The 20,353-nt window shown below is 38.5% G+C and overlaps 2 protein-coding genes across 2 annotated transcripts in view; one reads left to right on the forward strand and one right to left on the reverse strand.

The window, feature by feature from the left end:
* The first annotated feature begins 10,094 nt into the window (after window positions 1-10,094).
* myl13 (myosin, light chain 13) lies at window positions 10,095-13,362 on the forward strand. The gene is made up of 5 exons (XM_084913173.1): window positions 10,095-10,241; window positions 11,794-11,821; window positions 12,240-12,389; window positions 12,567-12,740; window positions 12,835-13,362. Exons 1-5 carry the CDS (start codon window positions 10,134-10,136, stop codon window positions 12,939-12,941), a joined length of 567 nt encoding a protein of 188 aa, XP_084769299.1. The 5' UTR covers window positions 10,095-10,133; the 3' UTR covers window positions 12,942-13,362.
* A 3,047-nt stretch (window positions 13,363-16,409) lies between these two features.
* The window catches only part of crhr2 (corticotropin releasing hormone receptor 2), a 37,734-nt gene continuing 33,790 nt past the window's right edge, over window positions 16,410-20,353 (reverse strand). Inside the window, exon 12 of the mRNA XM_084912032.1 lies at window positions 16,410-19,009. Coding sequence (XP_084768158.1) covers window positions 18,869-19,009 — 141 coding nt within the window. The 3' untranslated portion in view covers window positions 16,410-18,868. The remainder of the gene's footprint in view (window positions 19,010-20,353) is intronic.

The raw sequence follows: 20,353 nt of genomic DNA on the forward strand, positions 1-20,353 counted from the left end.
CTCAGCAAATTAATCTGTTGTTACAGACATACTATCTGGATAAAATGAATGTAATCAGCAATGAGGTCACCATTTCTTTCCCAAAACAGAACAGCAGAAACTGGCTCGAACCAGCGTGCGATGCTTTAGATGGCGTTTACTTTCAAAAATTTGTGAGGGAGTTCTACGAAGCTTTGTCCCTCTGATTGGGTTGTGTTTACAGGGTTAGGTTAAAGCATGAGTCATGAGGAATGATAATTGGTTGTTTTAGGCATGAGAAGTGAATCAGAGACACAGGAGGGTGAGCGCCATCAAGTATGTAACTTTCCCCTTGTTAAAGTGAAGGAATAATTGTGTATTTCCTCATTTTTTCTTTTGCTTTTGGTTTACACACACACACGTCACCCATCTTCTATATTTCTGTATAGACACTGTTGATTCTGCTAAAGTGGGACGCTCTAAACAACAAAGTGATTATAATACTCTTAGACTTGGTCCTGTTGTGGCATGCTACCTGGTCATCATTTCCATCGTTATCGTTTAAACAAGTTCTTTAAAAAATAGGTTAAAAAAGTTCAAAAGTAAATCATATATGATTTTTTGTTATACCAGGCCACACCTGCAGAGTCCTAACATGATCACGCTTGGCCTCAAACTTTAAGGAACAGGAAAACTTTAATTATTTACAAAAAATATAAGATCAGCAGAATTCAATTTTTACAGCTCAGTGCCATAGATAATAACATGAGGGGAAAAGGGAAAACATATTTACAGTGGAAACTATGGCCTCCACTGCTGTGAGTAGATATGGTTGTGGCAAACAGGAATCATATGAGCAGAGCAGAGTAAACACTTAACTGGTCAAGAGCAACATGGGGTTTAAAGTTAAGCGAAAACTATCTTTAATAAGAGAACTGTTTGCATGTTGCAGAGCTGAAAATGCAATTTTAAATAAACAACGCTTGTCAGAGTTACTTGGTGTGACACTTTTGCTTCTCAGCAAGGGTACTCTAGGGGTCACTGTGAGAATGAATGTCCTCGGGAGGATCAATACATGTGAAGTACCTCAATAAATCTTTCTTCATTCCCACCGACTCACAGAAATATAAGAGGTATATAGTGGGGACAAGGTACAAGCAGATAATTACACAGAGAGCAGAAAGAATGGGGCCTTAATCAAATAAATTAGATGTGACATCAAACTAATGTGAAGATAATTTTAATCAAGGCTGTCTTCGAAAAGTCAGAATAATTCAGCAGTGCTGCTCTGCACAATTAAGTATCCAAACATCCAGATTGACCCATTATTTTCTCTATGTTAGTTCATATTAACTGAGGTAAAACATTTTGTATTCTAATGGGAAAAAAGGTGATATGAGGGAAACACATGATGATGAATCATTTGTGGATTCAAAGATTTGCTTTTACAGGTTTTTTTTTTAATTCAATTGCTTTGGCACATTTTTCAAAAGATTTTTGAAGTTTATTTTCTCAGTTCTCTTCTCTGCATTTCCCAAAACTGCTCATACATGCAGGCAAATTCAAGTTTTTTTGTGCAAATGAATAAGTGTTTAAAGCCAGGCAGAAAAATGCATAGACGTTTAGTTTGTTTGTTCTCTTCATGTTTCCTTACAGTCTTGTCCTTCGTGTTTTCAGTAACAACAAATGCATTTTGAATAAAACTGTTATTCCTTCCTGAGCATACCTGCTACATTTGTGGTCTGAAGTTTAAATGTAGACTCATCATGGACATAAATGTCACAGTAATTTGGGGGTTTTGATGATTTCTTTGAGCTGTTCTTTGTGCTCAAATATACCCAAAGAGCCCAACTAAAATTTGGTTAAATGTGTCTTAGAAAGTTGCACCCCAATCAGATGCTTTTGGTAGACATCAACAAGCTTCTGGCATAATTCTGGCTGGATATTTGACCACTGTTCTTGGCAGAATTGACATAGGTCATTTAAATTGGTTGTTTTCCTAGTGCAGATCCAGCTTTTAAAGAATTTTTAATAAGGTTGAGGTCAGGGCTTTTCAGAAGCTTAATGTTAGCCTACTTTATCCATTTCAAAATCAGTTTTGATGTGTGTTTGGGATTATTGTCTTGACAGAAAATCCAAAATAAATTCAAACCTGTGGATCCAATTCTTTTTTTTTTTCTTTTTTTTTAAGTGATTAAAGATGCATGCTGTATAATCATTCCACCCTGTAAAACAAAAAGCTCAACAAAACCATTAAAAGTACAAAACTACCATGACATTCATGACCATGATTAGTGTATGTAAACCTCTGACTCCACAACTGTATATGAGAGTGTGTACATTTAGGGTTTTACATTCGACACGCAAACAAAATGTTTTCTGTGATTTGCATGTTTTATGAGGGAGTCATTTTTCCTCTAAATGGCTGCACATTACAGTTATAGTTACAGAAAAACTGAAAAAACAGAGACAAAACACATCAGCTATCAGTGCCAAAAAACACATACTGTGGAAACAAAACATGAGTCTGCTACATGCAATAGAGTGCTACAATAACAAAGCTGTGCTGTGAAATCACTGGATCCTTTTGCCCGCAGGCTCTATTAAACCTCACACCTAATGCTCTCCCTTACAAGGTAACAGGGGATTTGTTGCATCCAACCTCTGCACTTCTTCTGCATCCCTCTGTATTCTGCTGACTTCCCGTTGTTACACTGCCATATCTTTGCTCCTCTTTCTTTTTCACCAGCTAATAAATGTTTGTCTGAGCAGACTCTTTCATATTCTATACATATATATACACAAAAACATTATTTCTATTCATAATTTACACCTGTGGGTTTGGCAGATTGTGACAGTTAACCACCCCATTTTCTGAAGACGATGACATATTCAATTAAATGACGCTAGCATATTCTTAAGACTATGCAACTGATCAATAAATTGTGGTCAAAGAACGAGAAATGTTCTTTCAAATGCGCACGAGTAATAAGATGTTACTGGATTGTTAGATGTCATCCCTCTCTGTATTTTTTGAGTATTGTGCAACTGAGAAGACTAAATTAAGTGGCAGTATCGACACCCAGCTAATTACCCTGTGACCACAGGAGGGCAGTGTAGTTCAGATGCTGGCTGGGCTCTCCGTGTTTGACAGCACAGATGTTGACAAGTTATAATTAGGGCTTGCAGACTGACATCTTGCGCCTGAATAATAATACCTCTCTCTCATTACATTTTAAAGTGAAGCCTCTGATGCATGAAGTTTTAGCTTGTGAACATTAAGGGTGCTTTTTTTATATATCTATTACACGTGTAAATGTTTGTGACAGAATAGGTAAGACTAGGAGTTTGTAAAACGAATGTTGCTGTCTGGCGACGCACACTTTCATAAACACACATAGATTAAAAAATGTTTCGCATAAAATATATTTTAGCGGAAATCCTACTGAGAGCCCCCCAAAAAAACCTGTGTTTATATTTTCTTTACTAAATAAGAATTTCTGCCAAACAACATGGCAGCTATGGAGTCTATGTTGGAGTGAAGCCTGTGCAGACTGGCACCATTACCACTTCAGCACACTAAACTGGATACCACATCGGATCCTAGTTGGACAGGGGACAGTTTAATTACACGCTCCTTCACTTCACTGACTGCCTTGTGGACCTGATAATGAACACGTCAAAACCTACCAGGAATTGAGCTGGTATATTAACCACCTTATTAGTATTAACGTTGGCGAGGACACGCTGTATCCTGAGTGCTCGTAAATGATCACAGTGGAGCAGTGTCGCCCCCGCTCCACAGAGCCCTGTCACAGAGCCAAAGGGTAGTTTGTCTGTTAATGCAGTTACAGAGCATTGGACGCACTTAATGTTGCCCTGTAAAGAATTATGAAAGCAAATAAAAAAGGTTTCCCCAACACCGCACCTGCTACAACAGGGAAAAGACTAAATCTCCCCAGCTTCAGATTTAATTTTTTCAATTGTATAGAACAGATCTATGTTTAGTGTTAAAACTGATAATCACATTAATGCTGTGTTTAAATCTCTAAGTGAATGTGCAGTATTCTATATGGGCTACAAATAATTTATTCAATTTATAAAATATTGCTCATCTTATGCAGATCACCTGCTTTTTTAAATTATATATCAACCTCATAATGATTCATCTCTGATGATTTATGTTCAATTTCAATGACAGAAACGAATCCCAAGAATATTTCTTTCTTTTCACAAAAGCTCTGTTGCCCACCTAAGCTGCTTATTTTCCTTTATCTTTCTGCTACACTGATGCAGGACCTAAATAAATCTGCCTCCGGTATCAAAGTCTACAAGCAATTTAAGAAAAAATAAAATTAAGTAGCTTCTATGTCTCTTCAGCTTTAGACTTCACACTCACCTCGAGGCCTGTTTTTCCCTCAGTCAAACTCACCAGGCCAAGGCTAACCCCGAGCCCACAGCAGCTCGTGGAATCTGTCTGAACCCTCCATGCCAGCAATGGAAAGGCTTGCACAGAGTTCAGACACAGAGAAGCTTTCTGTCTTTTGTTCTACAGTCCCAGCCTGCACACTTTCAGTCTTCCTTGCTCATAAGCTATCTTTCTATTGTATTCTTGCTTCCTATGCGTATGCAATAGCCCTGGCAAACAGTTTAGCATTCCTGCATGGCAGACTTCCCACAATAAAAACTGCCAGATCACAGATTTGACCACAGCGGAGATATGACCTGCTAATGCCCCCACCTCCTACTTGACATGAGTGCAGGCCTTTTCCAAGCTTCTGTCATGCACAAAAATATGTTGATTTTTTTAGCTTATAGGTGGCATAAATAAAGGGGGATGGTAGCTATGGGCTTTATTCCTACTTTCACAATCACAGGTGAGCTCAGTCGTTAGCTTGGCAAGTGAATAGAAGCCCCCGGCTAACTCGCAGAATAAGGGAACACCAGGTTTGACAGAAGCATTAATATGCAGGCTGTCAGTGTGTTTTATTGACACTGCTTGCACGATCACACCAATAGGTTCAGATGAAAGCTGATAGCTAGATAAGGAACAGCCTGATGGCGGTGTTTACCTCTTTACCTCTTGACCTGCACCATGTGGCACCTGTGCTGACATAAGTGAGGCAGCTTGTAAAGGAGCATTGCTCTGAGCCCATTTCTCTTCAGCTACTTCACACAGCGATTATGTTAGCGCAGGCCATAACAGAGGCTTTCGGGTGCATTAGGGGCTTTACATCTCTATGCCATCACTGTGATCATGTTAGCAGAGCAGATTGTGTGGTCAAGCGCTGTGTGCTCCTAATCTTACTGCTCAGTGCAGCAGTGAGTCATTCCTCTGAGGAAGGTTGCAGGTTCTCTGCTGCGGATCATAGAGGTGAATCCACAGCCTGTACTGTGTGCATAGGAGCATAGAACGTGAAATAAATATATCGATATTTTCTGCATTAAAGTCAGACATTTGGTGATTATTTCTTTGATTATCAGTGATAATGTAGCACCTCAACATGAGCTGATGCGCTCATGGGGAATAGGCTGCTTTTGTCAGCCATGAAACATGACAGAGGTTTCAAGCCTTCATCTACATAGTGCTCAGGTTGCAGTTTTGCTTTCAGCCTCTTTTACATGTTTGGTTGAGAGGGTTAGCTATTTTTTTTCCTACTGAAGGCTGCTTCCACATCAGTGACGTCAACACAATGCACAACAAATTCTGAAAGCAACACAATGCTTTGGCATGTGCAGCTGTGCTACCCTGCACCTACAGGGGGAAAAAAATATGTTTTTGGAGGGGGCTACACATCCCGAGAGTGAGTCTTAACCTGCATCTAAATATAGTGCTCAGTGTGAAATGTTTAAAGCCTCTGGACTACAGAGGTGACAAACTGAATGTTTTGTTTGTTCATCACTGCACATGAGAAAATCTTCAATAATGGATGCCCGCTGGAGAAAAACGAAATCTTAACCCGGATGTGAAACATGTTATGTTATCCAAGCATCGATATCCATAGTTTGCAGAACAGATCTGGCAGGTCTTTGCCCAGCCTGTCGCTAACATGTTCTGATTGTTTGACAGTGCTGAATGGGCCCAGGGCTTCTGGGGGCTTATGACGACCCCTGTTGAAGGTTTTTTGGGGTGGGTCATTTTGCAGCCTTTTCAGGACTTTGCCTTCAGTGGTAACAAATAACAGTCCCATAGATTGCTAAGTACATCCTCAGAGGACTAGAGTCACATCTACAGTATAGCAGAATCATATACTATTATTTGCCTCAGAAATAAACCACATGTCACTGACACATCATACTTTTTTTGTTGTGGCTTTTGTGTCTTTCTGATGTCTGACTGATAAAAACTGTACTTTTTCAGTGAGTCATCAGAACTGGACTGCCACTTTTTGGAATGGCAGTGTAATAGCATTGCTTTATCCTGGCTGCTAAAACATCATACACTAAAAGCTACAGCTGCACTGAAGGTCGTGTGATAGGTCAGAGTAACAATTGGCATTGTGCGCTTACTGGAGTTTTTCCAAGGTGCATGCCAGCCAGACAACAGACTAACTCCAAAATAGCAAACTGCACAGGTCTTAGATGGTTTGAGAGCTTGAGTGTATGTGGTTGGTCATGTCAGGAGTTGTTGCTGCAGCCTGTTGATGGGATCACCTGACAGTATCTGAGGGGGGAGGTGGCAGTGAGCTATGTATGGCTGGATCCATTTATACTTGGGCTAACATACACTGTTTCCATCTGTCTCTGTGTAGGTTCGGTCAAATCAGACACTGACAATTTAAGTCATCTCCCATTTGAAGATAATGAGGAACAAACTGCAGTCATGACTAATTATTTCTCAAGCATTCACTCATCAGATTGTTTTTTTTGTTTTTTTTTACGATTTTATGCACCATCTCCTCCACGAAGCCACAGTCAAACAGAGCAACAGAAGAAGAGCGTGCCAAATTATTTTCCTATGTGTTTCTCTTGTGTTTCATTGCATTTTAAAGACAATATCCCCTTGGTCATTATGATTTAGTTCCATCTCTCCTTTTCTAGTATTTCTACAAGCTGGTGCTGACAGGCCAGTCATATTTTTTGTGACATCATTCCTAATAAAGGAAATTATAGTTAGATCAAGATTTAAATCAAGTGCCTGAATATGTCACTGTCATAAAATTACATGATTCAGGCTCCCACAAAACTGATGATTAAAGGATTTGTTTCACATTATTCAGTATTTGCACTTCCTAACAGAGGATTTACCAAACTTACCATCAGGCAATATTGACTTCATTAGTTGATATTTTTATCACATGAGCTTGATGGGAGCTCTTTAAAGGCTTTAAAGGCAAGCGAAGAGCAGCTGCTGACAAGCATCTTTCCTTGAAAAGACATGGAGATGTAATCATGATCAGTCTGTAGAGTGAAGACATGGAGCACATCAAGCATATATTTCTAAAAACAGGCCAAATTTATACATTTTCCCTGCTGTAGAAGCTGTAGCTGTTATTTTTCACACTGCTTTCATTCTTGTGTATTTAGGTACAATTCAAATTTCATCCTTCACAGATCGCAGCACCAAAACAAAAAATCAAAATACTCCACTGAATCAATACCTACCTTGCTCACCACTTACCTTTAGCCCCTCAAAAGAAAAATGACAGAGTTCTGAAAATTCAGAAAACTGCGACTGTTTAATCACAGCATTAAAAAAAGAGAGAGAGAGAGCGAAGCCCTTTTTGGTCGTGGAGGAGTGTAGACAATCAATTGAAGATTGCTGTCTTTATAATTACAATAATAAAAATTATTTTTGACTTCATTTTTACCTGCTGTCGTGTGAACCAAAGAAATGAGATGTTCAGAGCATATCAGCCTTTGGATTTTGTGGTTTTTACGCACTGTTAAAGTTTTTAACTATATGGACAAATGTCCTTAATGAAATATGAGCATAGATCAGACTTATTTGCACAATCTTCTATAGATGCAGAGAAAAGTGCTTTAGTGACAGAATGATGACGTACAAAAATACTCAAAAAGAAGAAAGTGTTAACAAAGATCTACAAACTTTTAAAATGTCAAATCCACAATGCATTCATGAACATGCTCTTTGTGAGCATGAATAATTAAGTCTCCACTGGATCTGTGAATGGACGGCTTGCTTTTTACAATATTTTTATACGCTCACTGGTCTCTTTGTTAGCTACATCAGTTCAATTAATCAGTCGGTCATATTGCTGGGACTCAGTACTTTTAAGCATATAGACATAATCAAGATGACCTGCTGAAGTTCAAACTGAGCAGAATGAGGAAGATCGTTGACTTCAGTCATTTTGAATATAACATGACTTCTGTTGCCTGACGAAGTGGTCTCAGTGTTTCGGAAACTGTTGATCTACCATCTCTGGAGTTTACAGAGAGTGGTTTAAAAAAGAGAAAATAAGCAGTAACTCAAATAAGTACTCATTGCAACCAACCCTTCTGCTACAGAAGCAGAAGACCACACTGGGTGCCACTCCTGTCAGCTAAGAACAGGAATTTTAGACTAAAGTTACACAAGTTTTAGTAAATAAATAAATTGAACAATAGAAGATTGTTGCCTGGTCTGATGAGTTTAGTTTCTGCTTTAACATTCACATGGCAGGGTCAGAATTTGGCACAAACAACATGAACACATGAATCCATCCTGTCTTGTATTAACAGTTCAGGCTGTTGGTGCTGGTGTATTGGCCCACTTTGGACCTCTTAGTTCCAGCTGAACATTATGTAATATTATGATGAAACAATTCAATTCAGTTTTATTTATAAAGCGCCAAATCACGACAAGAGTCACCTCAAGGCGTTTTATATTGTAAGGCAGACCCTACAATGATACACAGAGAAAAAGTAAACAACCCTATGAGCAGGCACTTCGGCAACAGTGGTAAGGAAAAACTTCCTTTTAACAGGAAGAAATCTCCAGAACAACAAAGCTCAGCGAGGGGCGGCCATCTGCCGTGACCAGCTGGGGTGAGAGAAGGAAGACAGGAAAAAAGACTTTTAGGATCAGGAAATTTTCATCATGAATGTGCAGCTGAGTAATGCTACAATATCTCAAATCCCTGAGAAATGTTTCCAGACCCTTTATGAATCTATCCCATGAAGAAAAAGGGAAAAGGTCCAACCTGATGATGAACCTAATAAAAGTGGGTTACAGTGAGTTTATTTCTGTAGCTGGATAAACAAGTCACAGTGTGGATACATCCACACATCTTAATCAAGATTTGTAAAGTCAGAAAATCACAGGAACTGTGATGCTAATATGAGTGTCAAGCATGACCTTTCATTTCCAAGAAATTTCACTCTGCGTTAATTAGCAAATTAATTGCATGTTTGTGTGAGTTATTCTTGCATATATGATTCTGAGTTCATAACCATGTGAATAAAACCGAACCATCAGATGGTTACCACTCTGTGTCTGCATTCAAGTGTGAATGGCAGCTACACAAAGCAGCACCCAGTGTTATCACAGATTACTTTATTCACTTCTTTGTTTGTTGTATTCAACTTTGCGAGTGGTTTGTACACATATAATCACCCTCGCAAGACTAAGATCACACAGACACAACACTCGGTGAATCCTATTTTAATGGCCTGAAAATCCCTCTGATCGCACTAGATAAATGGTCATCATAAAGGCTTATCCTGGCACACAGTGTGCACAGCGGATGATGCCGTCTCATTGGTTGTAATTTTGAATAATAATCAAGGATAATTGCTGTTCATCACAGAGCATTGTGGCACTGGAATTTAAGCAACTTCCCCTCTTGTTCAGATATCATCATTTTCGTCTTCCTCTCCTCACTAATAAACGCTACACTTCACCGAACCAGGTCAATAGTCAAAGATTGGTTAGGTAACATGAGGTCTCGCGTAGCTTGATTATCAGAAGGATCCAGGCCCGGGGATCTCAGCTAATGTAGTTTTCCATCACTCCTGTCTTGATGATGTTACACACACAACAACCTTTGTCTTAAATAGAAGCACAAAGGCATATCCTTTTATAGTCCTCCCCTATTGTTGGCACTGTGGTTTGGCATGGGGGTGGAGGTGACACCTGTGGACAGTGGATAAAGGGCCTCTAATCACCCATCTCTGACCGCAGTGTCCAGGATCACTCTGCTGTGTGTCAGTCCTCCCCTTTGTCTCTTGCAATGGCCCCTAAGAAGAAAGAAGAGCCAAAACCTGCCGCACCAGCTGCCCCCAAACCCCCAGAGCCTGAGCGCCCCAAGACCCCGGAGTTTGACCCAACATCAGTGACGGTAAAACATCAACAGATATTATTATTGTACACACAGATTGTGGATCGGCTTCAGATAGAGGTTGTTGGTGAATTTAACCCCTTTTTTTATTCAATCATATTAGACAGATAAGGAGACTTCATGCTGTTACCTATGCCCGTGTTTAAAGTGCATCAGAGACCCCATGTGACATTTACTTGGCAGTGCAAGACAAACAGGAGGGTAACGATTTTTCAAGGCGTTATGGTGATTCTTGTAATATTTTTTCTAACCTTCATAGCTTTACAGAATTTTTCATAAACTGCGCGCATGTTTGACAGTTAAGGGGAAAAAAGCACGTAACTCACTGTCAGGACGAGGTTCAGAAGCAAACTACTTGATACGTCAGACATCATGGAAACATTGTCTTCTGCTGACTTGGCCCTTTCTCAATGGATAAATGTTTTCTTGGTTGAGCGAGCTGCCATGTTACAATGGACCGTGGTTAAATCCACAAAATATGATCTTCATTATGTCTGCAAATAGCAGACCACCCTCACCATTCCTCTGTGGGGAAAAAGGGGTGGAAAAACTGGGAGGAAGAAAAATACAGATAATTATAGCCATCTTCATCCATCTTTAAACATGCTTAGATACGTTTTTGGATAATATTTTTACAAAACCTCACAAAGGGTCTAGGGGTCTGTAGATGTAGCCTGACATGAGACAGAAACTGAGGGCGTGCCCTGACTGTTCAAAATATGCTTAAAGTGCAAAACTTCAGAAGTTGTTGTGGTTACTGAGGCCAAAGCTATTTTTAGATTTAAAATAACAGATTTTAATGGAGCACAAAGCTGATTGTAGAAACGAGCTGTACAGCTGGTTTAACATTCAGTTCTCTTTCTACTATATATTCTACCACCTGAGTGTCAAACACGTGTGCAGTTTCCCAGGAAAAGCAAAGATACTGTGCAGGACCCTCAAGCACCCAGGTCTCTGGTAGAGGACCCGAGCTTGAAGGATAAAGACCGCCCTGCCCTCTCTCTCTCACACAAACACAAAAATTAAAAAATTAAAACAGTAAAAAACGAGGTGAAACAGATGGGTTTCCCTTCAAGGTTTTGTTCTGCTTGTTCTGCTGAACAAATAGAAGAATAATTAGAAGCATATATTTTAAATCGCTGGATCTCAGGTTTTCTAACTCTAAATGGTGTTTAACAGATTTTATGTACTTTACACTCTTTATATCTAATAATGCTGCTCGTGTGCATGTGCACATGACATTATGACCTTGTTACTTCCCCGTGGAGCTGACAGCACCAAAGATTCCACGTTATGTCTAAAAATAAACTCAAATGACGCTGACACTGGTAGACAGTATACATCTAGTAAGAAGGGGATTTTAGCCTCAAGGTCACAAGTAAACAATGCACTTTGATCAGAACAGATGATGGCTGTAACTCGACCTGCTAAAATGGCTTGCTGTAGGAGGGTCATCAAGGTCACCGTCTTAAATGAATTCACTGTGTTTGCGGTACTATGTCCCAAATGATCAGCATCCCTCAGTTGCTTTGTTTTCTATGTCTTTTTGCAGCTGGAATTTACTCCTGAACAACTTGAGGGTAAGGCTCAGGCGGCTGTTACAGTTGTCTTCTGGGTTGCATGGATTGTGAGTTATTTATAGAGTGAATAAATTGTTTGTGTGATCATGCCACCCATAAGTGTGTGAGAAATGTTCGGCAGCAGCTGGTGATACACTAGAGCCAGCATATGCTATTATATTAAAATAAACATCCATCTGTGTCAGTCGCTTTGAAAAGGCTTTAAGATGCATGTCAGTCTAGGTAGAGAGGAACATCTGAGGGTTTGACTCTTTCATTAGCGGTGGGCTCTTTTATGTGAGGTGTGCAATTATGCTGTTGATCGTTACACAAACAGAGAGCATGTGATGCCTTTTCTCAAAGACTTTGCATGTTCTCTTAGATTACAATAACAAGATGAGAAATCAAAAGGAATAATGCGCTTTCTTTTCATTCACAGACTTCAAAGATGCTTTCCAGCTGTTTGACAGGACCCCAACCAGTGAGATGAAAATCACTTATGCCCAGTGTGGTGACCTAATAAGAGCTTTGGGCCAGAATCCCACAAATACAGAGATAATGTACGTGCTTGGAAAGCCCAAAGCTGAAGGTTAGTAATGAGACAAGTGTGCAAACTGAGTCATTGCTGCTGTTAAGAGTTGGAGCTGGATGTAGTTCAAGAATCTGTATAATATCGGACTAAATAAAGTTCACCACTACAAAGGAATTCCGTCTTTCTTTCTCTTTTTTTGTGCTTTATTTGTTACACTTTCATTATTTTTTGCAGATATGAATACCAAGATGCTGGACTTTGACCAGTTTCTACCCATCCACCAACACATCTGCAAAGCCAAGGACCGTGGAACATTTGAGGACTTTGTAGAGGGCCTCCGGGTGTTTGACAAGGAGGGGAACGGCACGGTCATGGGTGCAGAACTCAGACACGTTTTGGCAACACTGGGTGAGTTAATTAACAGCTTTAATTCATGAATCTGTCATCATAAGGAAATGTACTGAACTGACTGCTTTCCTGCGTTCTTCCTTGGGGATCATAGGTGAGAAGATGAGGGAGGACGAGGTGGAGCAGCTAATGCAAAACCAAGAGGATGCTAATGGGTGCATAAATTATGAAGCTTTTGTTAAATACATTATGGCATCTTAAGAGGGGCCGATGTTTCTTTCAGCCTCATTGTCATTCTGGTGCTACATCGCAGTACATAATGAAATCAATATGAGTGAGTAATGAGTTTGTCTCTCCTTCATTGTGAATTCTTGACCGCAAAAGATTTCTGTACATCTCATCTTGTATATTTTTCATTTCCATGCATCTTGGATTGATCTACAGCATAACTCATCAATATTTCACAGTTTTATTTTTTTTTTCTAAGGTCCCTGATGTTAATGCTGTGTGCACAATGCACATTGCCCCTGTTTATTTTGTAGAGCATGGTAAATAAAAACACTCATTGTGGCTGTACTCGATTTTTCAAAAACAAACGCAGAAATGTGTGTTATTGTCTGCGCCTTTCACATAAGGCAGTTCATTTTTCTTCAGATTGAGTCATAATATATAATATAGTGCATTAAGAAGCAAATCAGTGACTCCACGGTGTAGTAGGTAGCACATTAGCCAAATCTAAAAGCTCACTGGTTTGAGAAAAAAATGCTGATTAAAAAATGTGGAACCATCCACTGTGGTGAGCACTCATGAATAAAAGAAGCTACACTAACAGACAAATCAATATAGAGTCCTATTTGTTATTCTCAAGATAACAACAGGACAACAACAATTAAAATAGGAAACTATATAAAATCTCTGTAGTTTGCTGTAAATGAGCATATATTTGATTCAATTACTTCTTCTAAAAATGTTATACCTAAATTACGTTTCTCAAAATGTATTTTATTTTGTCAAAGTCATTCCCCAAGAGAAAAGCATCTTTAGAGTAAAGAAATAAATACTGACATTTAAAGTCTGTATTAAACCTAATATAGGGCAGTAGCACTTACTACAGTGTCAATCACAGGAAATAGTACTTTCTCTAATCAGCCAACAGAGGGAGCTGTTGCTCAAAAAATGTCTCACATGCGGTAAATGTGGGGATTCTGTAAACAACATGCCATTCTTCACCTCCAGCCCTGCTACAAATATACAAATGAGGGACATTAAGGTGCCACAGCCTATCCATCCTGCTAGTCCCACATTACGGAAAGTCATTTAAATTCTGGTTGGCATTTTATCCAATGGCAGGGTTAGTTTCATAATGCTCGTTAATCAGCGTGTAAACCCACGCCTCCAGTAAGACCCATAATGAGCCAATTTACCATAACTGATAAAATGTTCGCTGTTTGTGAGCATTGTTATGTAGTACTGCTTAAATACTATTTTGGTGGTAAAGTTCATACAAGCTTAACGACATCAACCCTGTACAAGGATCTTCCTTTTATTTCCCCAAGAGGAACAAAAGCGCCCAGATTTCTGAACAATATCGTCATTGTCATGTTGTAGATTAGGTTGAACAGGTGCTCTATGGACCTATGCAATAATAAGTAAAATATTCAGCGCCGTTGCTTTATGCCTGCACCATTCAATTAAATGAATAAAGATCTTAGACATTATTTATACCTGTGGGGTTTCGCTAGTTGTGAATGAGTTGAAAAGGACCCACTTACTACATTCGTTTGTTACCTGAGACCTGAGGCTACAAATACAAACATGCTACGCCTACATTTTTTTCCTGATATTGCTGAAAAACAAACAACATATTTCAACATAAGTATGAAATCTGAATATAAAAAAGAAATTTCTTTGATTTTTCGCTTGTATCTTGACATTACAGTAAAGACTATCCCATTTTGGGATTAACTCATTTCGAAACAAGTTCACCGTGGCATTATCCTTCACCTTAAATAGCTTTTCAAGCACTTCTTTTTCACTGCTCTGCTGACCTTCATCATAATCTTTTTCAGTCTGCTTTCCTCATCCAGCCGCTTCAGGCTATATAGTATATTTACCTATTATGTGTTCATAGCCAATTTTCCACCAGACGGCTAGGCTGGCACCATTTTATAGTTGCTGGGACATATTGACTGTATGGTTTGAGTAATTCAGTAAACTGGCAGCATCATATTGGAATAATTTCCACATTAATTCCGTATAATAACAAAACTCCTGGAAGAAAACAGTTTATATATTTTAATGCCATTCACCCTTAAGGCTTACCCTTAAGGAAAAATCAAGTATTCATGTTTAAAAAGTCCTGGTTTACTTTGAATTGCCTGTTACCTGTGTAATTGTAAGCATGGTGCTTCTCCAGAGAAGAAAAAAAGAAAGAGACGGTTATTCTGTTGTGTCAAATTCGTTTTTAAGATCAAGAGTTTTAAAGCCAGAGAGCATAATTTACATGAAACCCCTTGCTAACTGAGTTGACTCAATGCTGATTAGGCCCATCATCACGAGGTAACATTAAAGCAGAGCTATAAATCCGGTGTGGCTGAAGACATTAATGTGCTGGCACAGTGGTTCTGACTCATTTCAAGTCAAACCAGTAAGAACTGTTTTGCCAGTGGTGAAGATGTGAGCAACTGCCAGTGGGAGTAGTTTCCCTTCAAGGCTTATTGACAGAGAGCTTTAATTTCTTTTGTAATGTTTTCAGTTTCCAGGTGCTGTTGGTTATTTTTAAGCAACAAAACTACTTGGTAAGGCTTAGAATAATATTAGGGATTGGATTAAAATATATCCTCTCGCTACAATGTCGAGAATTTCTCTGCCAGAAAACCTTGAAGGCAAATACCACCAAAAACATCGTTTTCTTAGCCCCACCAGTCTGGTAAATGTGTTTTTAAGGTTTACTCCACCCTCTACGTGCACATGTGATGCATACCTTCTTTTAGAAATTTGTAGTCTTGAAGTCTGAAGTTGAAAACTCAAACTTAATAAAGTTCCTTTACAGCCAGGCTGAAGGATGCTGCCTGTGGGAATTGCTATTAACTTACCTTTATGTATAAAATCAGCAGGGTGACCTTTGCATGTCAGTTTTGGCTTAAAGCAGCAATAATTAAGTGATGGGAGATACTTCATTAAGCGGGGTCATTTATTAATTTATCTGAGCTTAAGATATAAATATTACATTACAGATGGGTTTATTTTGAAATCCGAGGCTTAGTGGCAGCCTTTTGTTGTCATGCTGGTTATTTATTTTTAGTTGATGCAATGTGGAATGCAGTTTAATGCAGACACATGGGAGTTCAGGGCAAATAATCCATGATGCTGTGCAGATGTGCTGCACACGTCTGGCATGATACTGAAGAATCTGATAGCATTGTCTATCTTTTGCAATGCTGGAAACCATTAGAAACATTAATTGTCACAATAAGGCTTGATTGGGCTACATCAGAGTCCCGGCCGATTGTTTGGGGATGTATAACTCAAATCCTGAGGGTTCTGGGGATAGGCTGTATTTTCTGCTCCATTTCACTCCAGTCAAGCCTGAAGTGTATGAAACAGTGTCTAGCAAGTGCTCTCTGAGTGTGTCTTCCATTCTGTGAGTAAAAACTACAATTTCAGATCAGGAAATGCCAGTGAAGCAGCAGTCGTTCAGTCTATCAGAAGAATAAGTATGAGATTGGATCATTATGAAACTGCTGTATTTATTTTATAAAGTGCCTGGAGGTGAGGGAGATACATAGCAAATGAATCAGCTGAACAGATTCTATTAGTGCAATCTGTGGCTTTTGTAAGATTTTCAAACTGTATGGACCCAATGCACTGAAATGCCCCCCTCCAAAATATATAGTGTGTTATATAATTTAAAGTACAATTTTAATCAAAATCATTTTTTCACACATACAGTCCAAGTGTATACAAGTAACACAAAGATACATGATTTACAGAGACAACGGCTTCATTTTCACAAAACTTTTTTTTTCTTTTGTTTATAAGGCAACCTGGGTTGTTCAACAATGAGTTTGATTTTTTATAAAATTATGTCTGACATCAAACAGCACTGAATACACATCATGTACAACAAACGATGTACAAAATAAACAAGATTTGGTCGACAAAGTCCAGTGGAAATAATAGAAATACATAGGCAGTTAAAAAGTCAGTATGTCAGTAAACATGGTTTCTCTCTTTGGTGAGTTCAAATAAAATATAGTTTTATTTATATTTTATTCACATTTGTTTAAAAAAAGTTTCTTTATGAAAATACGTCACAGTTGTAATGTAATGTGGTACACTTTGTATGTATGTAACATACTGAAGTCTTGGGAGGGTGCGCAATGTCATGGCTAAATTATGACGCCCTTGATCAGAGTTATATATTAATGGGTAAATAATGAGAGGTGATCAGTATTTACCAGCTAACATCAAGCGTCATCATGCAGCAACAGCAAAAATGAACTAAGATCAACAGAAACAGATGTTGTAATGTAGCAAAAGTTTACAAAATACTTCTTCTTTTTTTTTTACATCAAGATGTGATTAAATATTTTGTGTTATGTACACCATCTTCACATGGGTTCAGTTTTTGAAATAAATTCTGGATGTTTTATGTGACACTTTTAAATACAAACCCCGATATCAATTCAAATATAATCTGAAATAAATACATAAACTTAATAAATAAATAAAACATGGAAGCTTACAAAATCTTCTTAATGACCCCTCTAGAGCTCAATCACAGTATTAAGCGTTATTGTTAAATCCACACAAAACACACATCAAACAGAAATGAGTGGTGCTGATTTTGCCACCCATCAAATGTCAGACAGTTTTTATTTAACAGATGTGTAGCTAATCTATCAACACAGTAGGGAATATGTGCATCAAAATGTAAGCTTGCTGTAATTGATCGATAAACCTTTTCATAACAAACATTCCCTCCCTTATTATTATCTGTCCATACATGGCTGTTTAAATTACTATTGGGTGAGCAGCCTTAGGAGGTGTAAGAGCCGGGGTTACAGGCAAGCAGAAGGTTGATCTAACCAGAGCAAGGGTTTAGGAAACGGATCGGTCCTCATATTGTCAAGCTCCTCTTCCTTTGACCCAGAAGCTTAGTATGTGACACTGATTATAAGGAAGCCACAAGGATTTCATAAAGCCAAAAGAATTTAATCTGCTTCCACTGTGCCTGCATGACAAATCCATGCGCAGCACTTAACAGATTACATAAATGAGAATCACTTGGCTCCATAAAATAATGTATATATAATCATACCTTTCCTCGTCTGCAAGAGAACTCTAAGTTGGGAACGCTCATTTATCGCTCTCTGGGAGTTCAAACACATAACACGTTAAATTGCTCTTTATGTCGACACCTTCCTTGCACATTAAAAAAAAGCAACAAATAAATAAGACCAAGTCTAACAAAAGGAAATAAAAAATAGTTGTAAAATCAAATCCTCAGAACAAAGAGGGGAAAAAAAGTATTTACCAATGTTTACAACAGTAAGAAAGATGTAAAAAAAGAAAGAAGAAAAAGGATTTTAAAAAAGACACATTATAAAAGCTTGTTTGTTTGTATAAAATAGCCACATCTCACATTAACCAAAACATCATGTGTTGAGATTGTGATTTAGTTAAAAACAGCAGTTGATGACTCTACGTTAAATTGTTTTCACTTCAGAGTGTTATGACTCATTTTTTATTTTTTATTTTTTTTACTCTGTGATGTTTTCTGTTTTCTTCCTCCCCAAAAAGCTTCTTTCTGTCAAATTAAGCTTCTGATAAAGACCAGGTAATTCAAAGAGCAGTAGCATTTTTATCACAATGGCAAATGGCAGTTTTGGCAACATATGAATGCGTCATGGTCAGTCAAATTTCAAGTACTCATAACCAGTAACAACACTAAAATTATAGGGTCAAACCTGCTGTAATGTGACGATTGAACCATTTCGTTGTTTCGAAAAACCCAGCCCGTCTACGTCACAAACGGCACCTTATAACGAGAACTTCATGTCATTTTTGTGCAGTTAAAATGAACTTTTGTCACCAGGCAAAATAAATCGCATGACTCCTTAGTCATACTGGACAAACAGCGACCTTGCTGGAGGAATCAGTATGGAAATTGCGTGTTTCTGTGGTCACACGGCTGTGGTCTGTTTGATGCTGTGGAAGCTGATCCTGGTCGGAGAGGTCGGGATAGACATGGCTCGCGCCACTCGAACTCGAAGAGCGTGGTTGTCCTGCCAGCGGTGCCACCGTTTTCTTACTGCTGAGCGAACCTACAACGATGAGGATACTGGTATGTTAACAATCCTAATAACAAGATATATAGAGAATAAAAGAATATTACAATAAACATTTTGGGAAGTCATTTTAATTGTTTAATGTAAAGATAGAGCCATGTGAATAAATAATTGTTTTAGAAGATTCTGTGCAGTCCTGTGAAACTCCATTATTTAGTTCAGCTTGTAGAAAGCACCTTTAGCGCTCCTTAACTTGAAGTATTGTTTTCTGTATGACTTCCAGTCTCTGGAAGGACCCACACTTCTTTACAACACTTCAGTTCATTGAGGTTTGTAGGCATTTGTTTATGCACAGCTCTCTTAAGGTCCTGCTCCATCATTTCAGTCAGGTTTAGGTCTTGACTTTGGCATTATAACACTTTGACTCTTTTCTTTTTCAGATTCTGTTATACATTTGCTGCTGATTTAGCTATTGGACAAATGGCTTCACATTTGAAAGAGTACTTTGGTATACAGAGGAGTTTGTGGTCGACTCAGTGACTGCAAGGTACCCAGGTCCTGTAACAGCAAAAAACAGCCGAAATCATCAGCCCTCCAACACGGTGCTGACAGTTGGTCTCAGGTGTTTGTGCTGATTTGCTGTGTTTGGGTTCCTCCACACATGGCGAAACATCCCTACTTTGGCCTCACATGTCCAAAGGACATTGTTCCAGACGTTTTGTGGTTTGTTCAGTTGCAACTTTGCAAACCTAAGCCTTCCTGCCATGTGATTTTGGAGATGCTTTCTCATGACAAACCTTTTAAACAAACCATGCTTGCTCGTTTTTCTTCTAATTATACTCTCATGAACTTTAACACTTAACATGCTAACTAAATCCTGTAGAGTCTGCGATGTGGTTCTTGGATTTTTTGCTGTTTCTGTCACCAAAGAGGTTGTCACACTTGTTGATGAGCAGCTGATCGAGTGTATTTGATTAGCAGCACCTGGCTGCTACTTACAATACCCACTTCATTCCTGTGGAAGCAGTAAGGGTGTGCTAAGTTTTTAACGAGATTATAATGAGTCCTGTTAAAACTCTGATTTTCTCATGACTGTAAATGTATGACTTTAACGGTAGACTATGAGACCGTAAACACATTAACTAATTAACTAACTAATGAAAAATAATATTCAGGTAAAAATGCTATATTAAAAAAATATAAATTTTTGCCAATAATTTAAAGGGCTCTGTTCCCACAATGTGTGTCTTTATGTATAAATTAAACCCTATTATTTTACTGATTTAATTTCTGTTTACTCTCGATTACGATCAAACGTGACATAATCGTTATACTCCCCGTCTGTTGTCCTTTTGTCTCGATTTATAGGTTTTTCTTTTA

Source organism: Perissodus microlepis, chromosome 18 (assembly GCF_051167445.1).
Source record: "Perissodus microlepis isolate ML-2025 ecotype Zambia chromosome 18, ASM5116744v1, whole genome shotgun sequence".
NCBI lineage: Eukaryota > Metazoa > Chordata > Actinopteri > Cichliformes > Cichlidae > Perissodus > Perissodus microlepis.

Bases quoted from the DNA above. Each gene is read 5' to 3' on its own strand.
- myl13 (XM_084913173.1), top strand. From the start codon at position 10,134: ATGGCCCCTAAGAAGAAAGAAGAGCCAAAACCTGCCGCACCAGCTGCC. The intron at 11,822-12,239 runs GTAAGGCTCAGG...TTTCATTCACAG, and splicing joins TACTCCTGAACAACTTGAGG to ACTTCAAAGATGCTTTCCAG. The intron at 12,741-12,834 runs GTGAGTTAATTA...TGGGGATCATAG, and splicing joins ACACGTTTTGGCAACACTGG to GTGAGAAGATGAGGGAGGAC.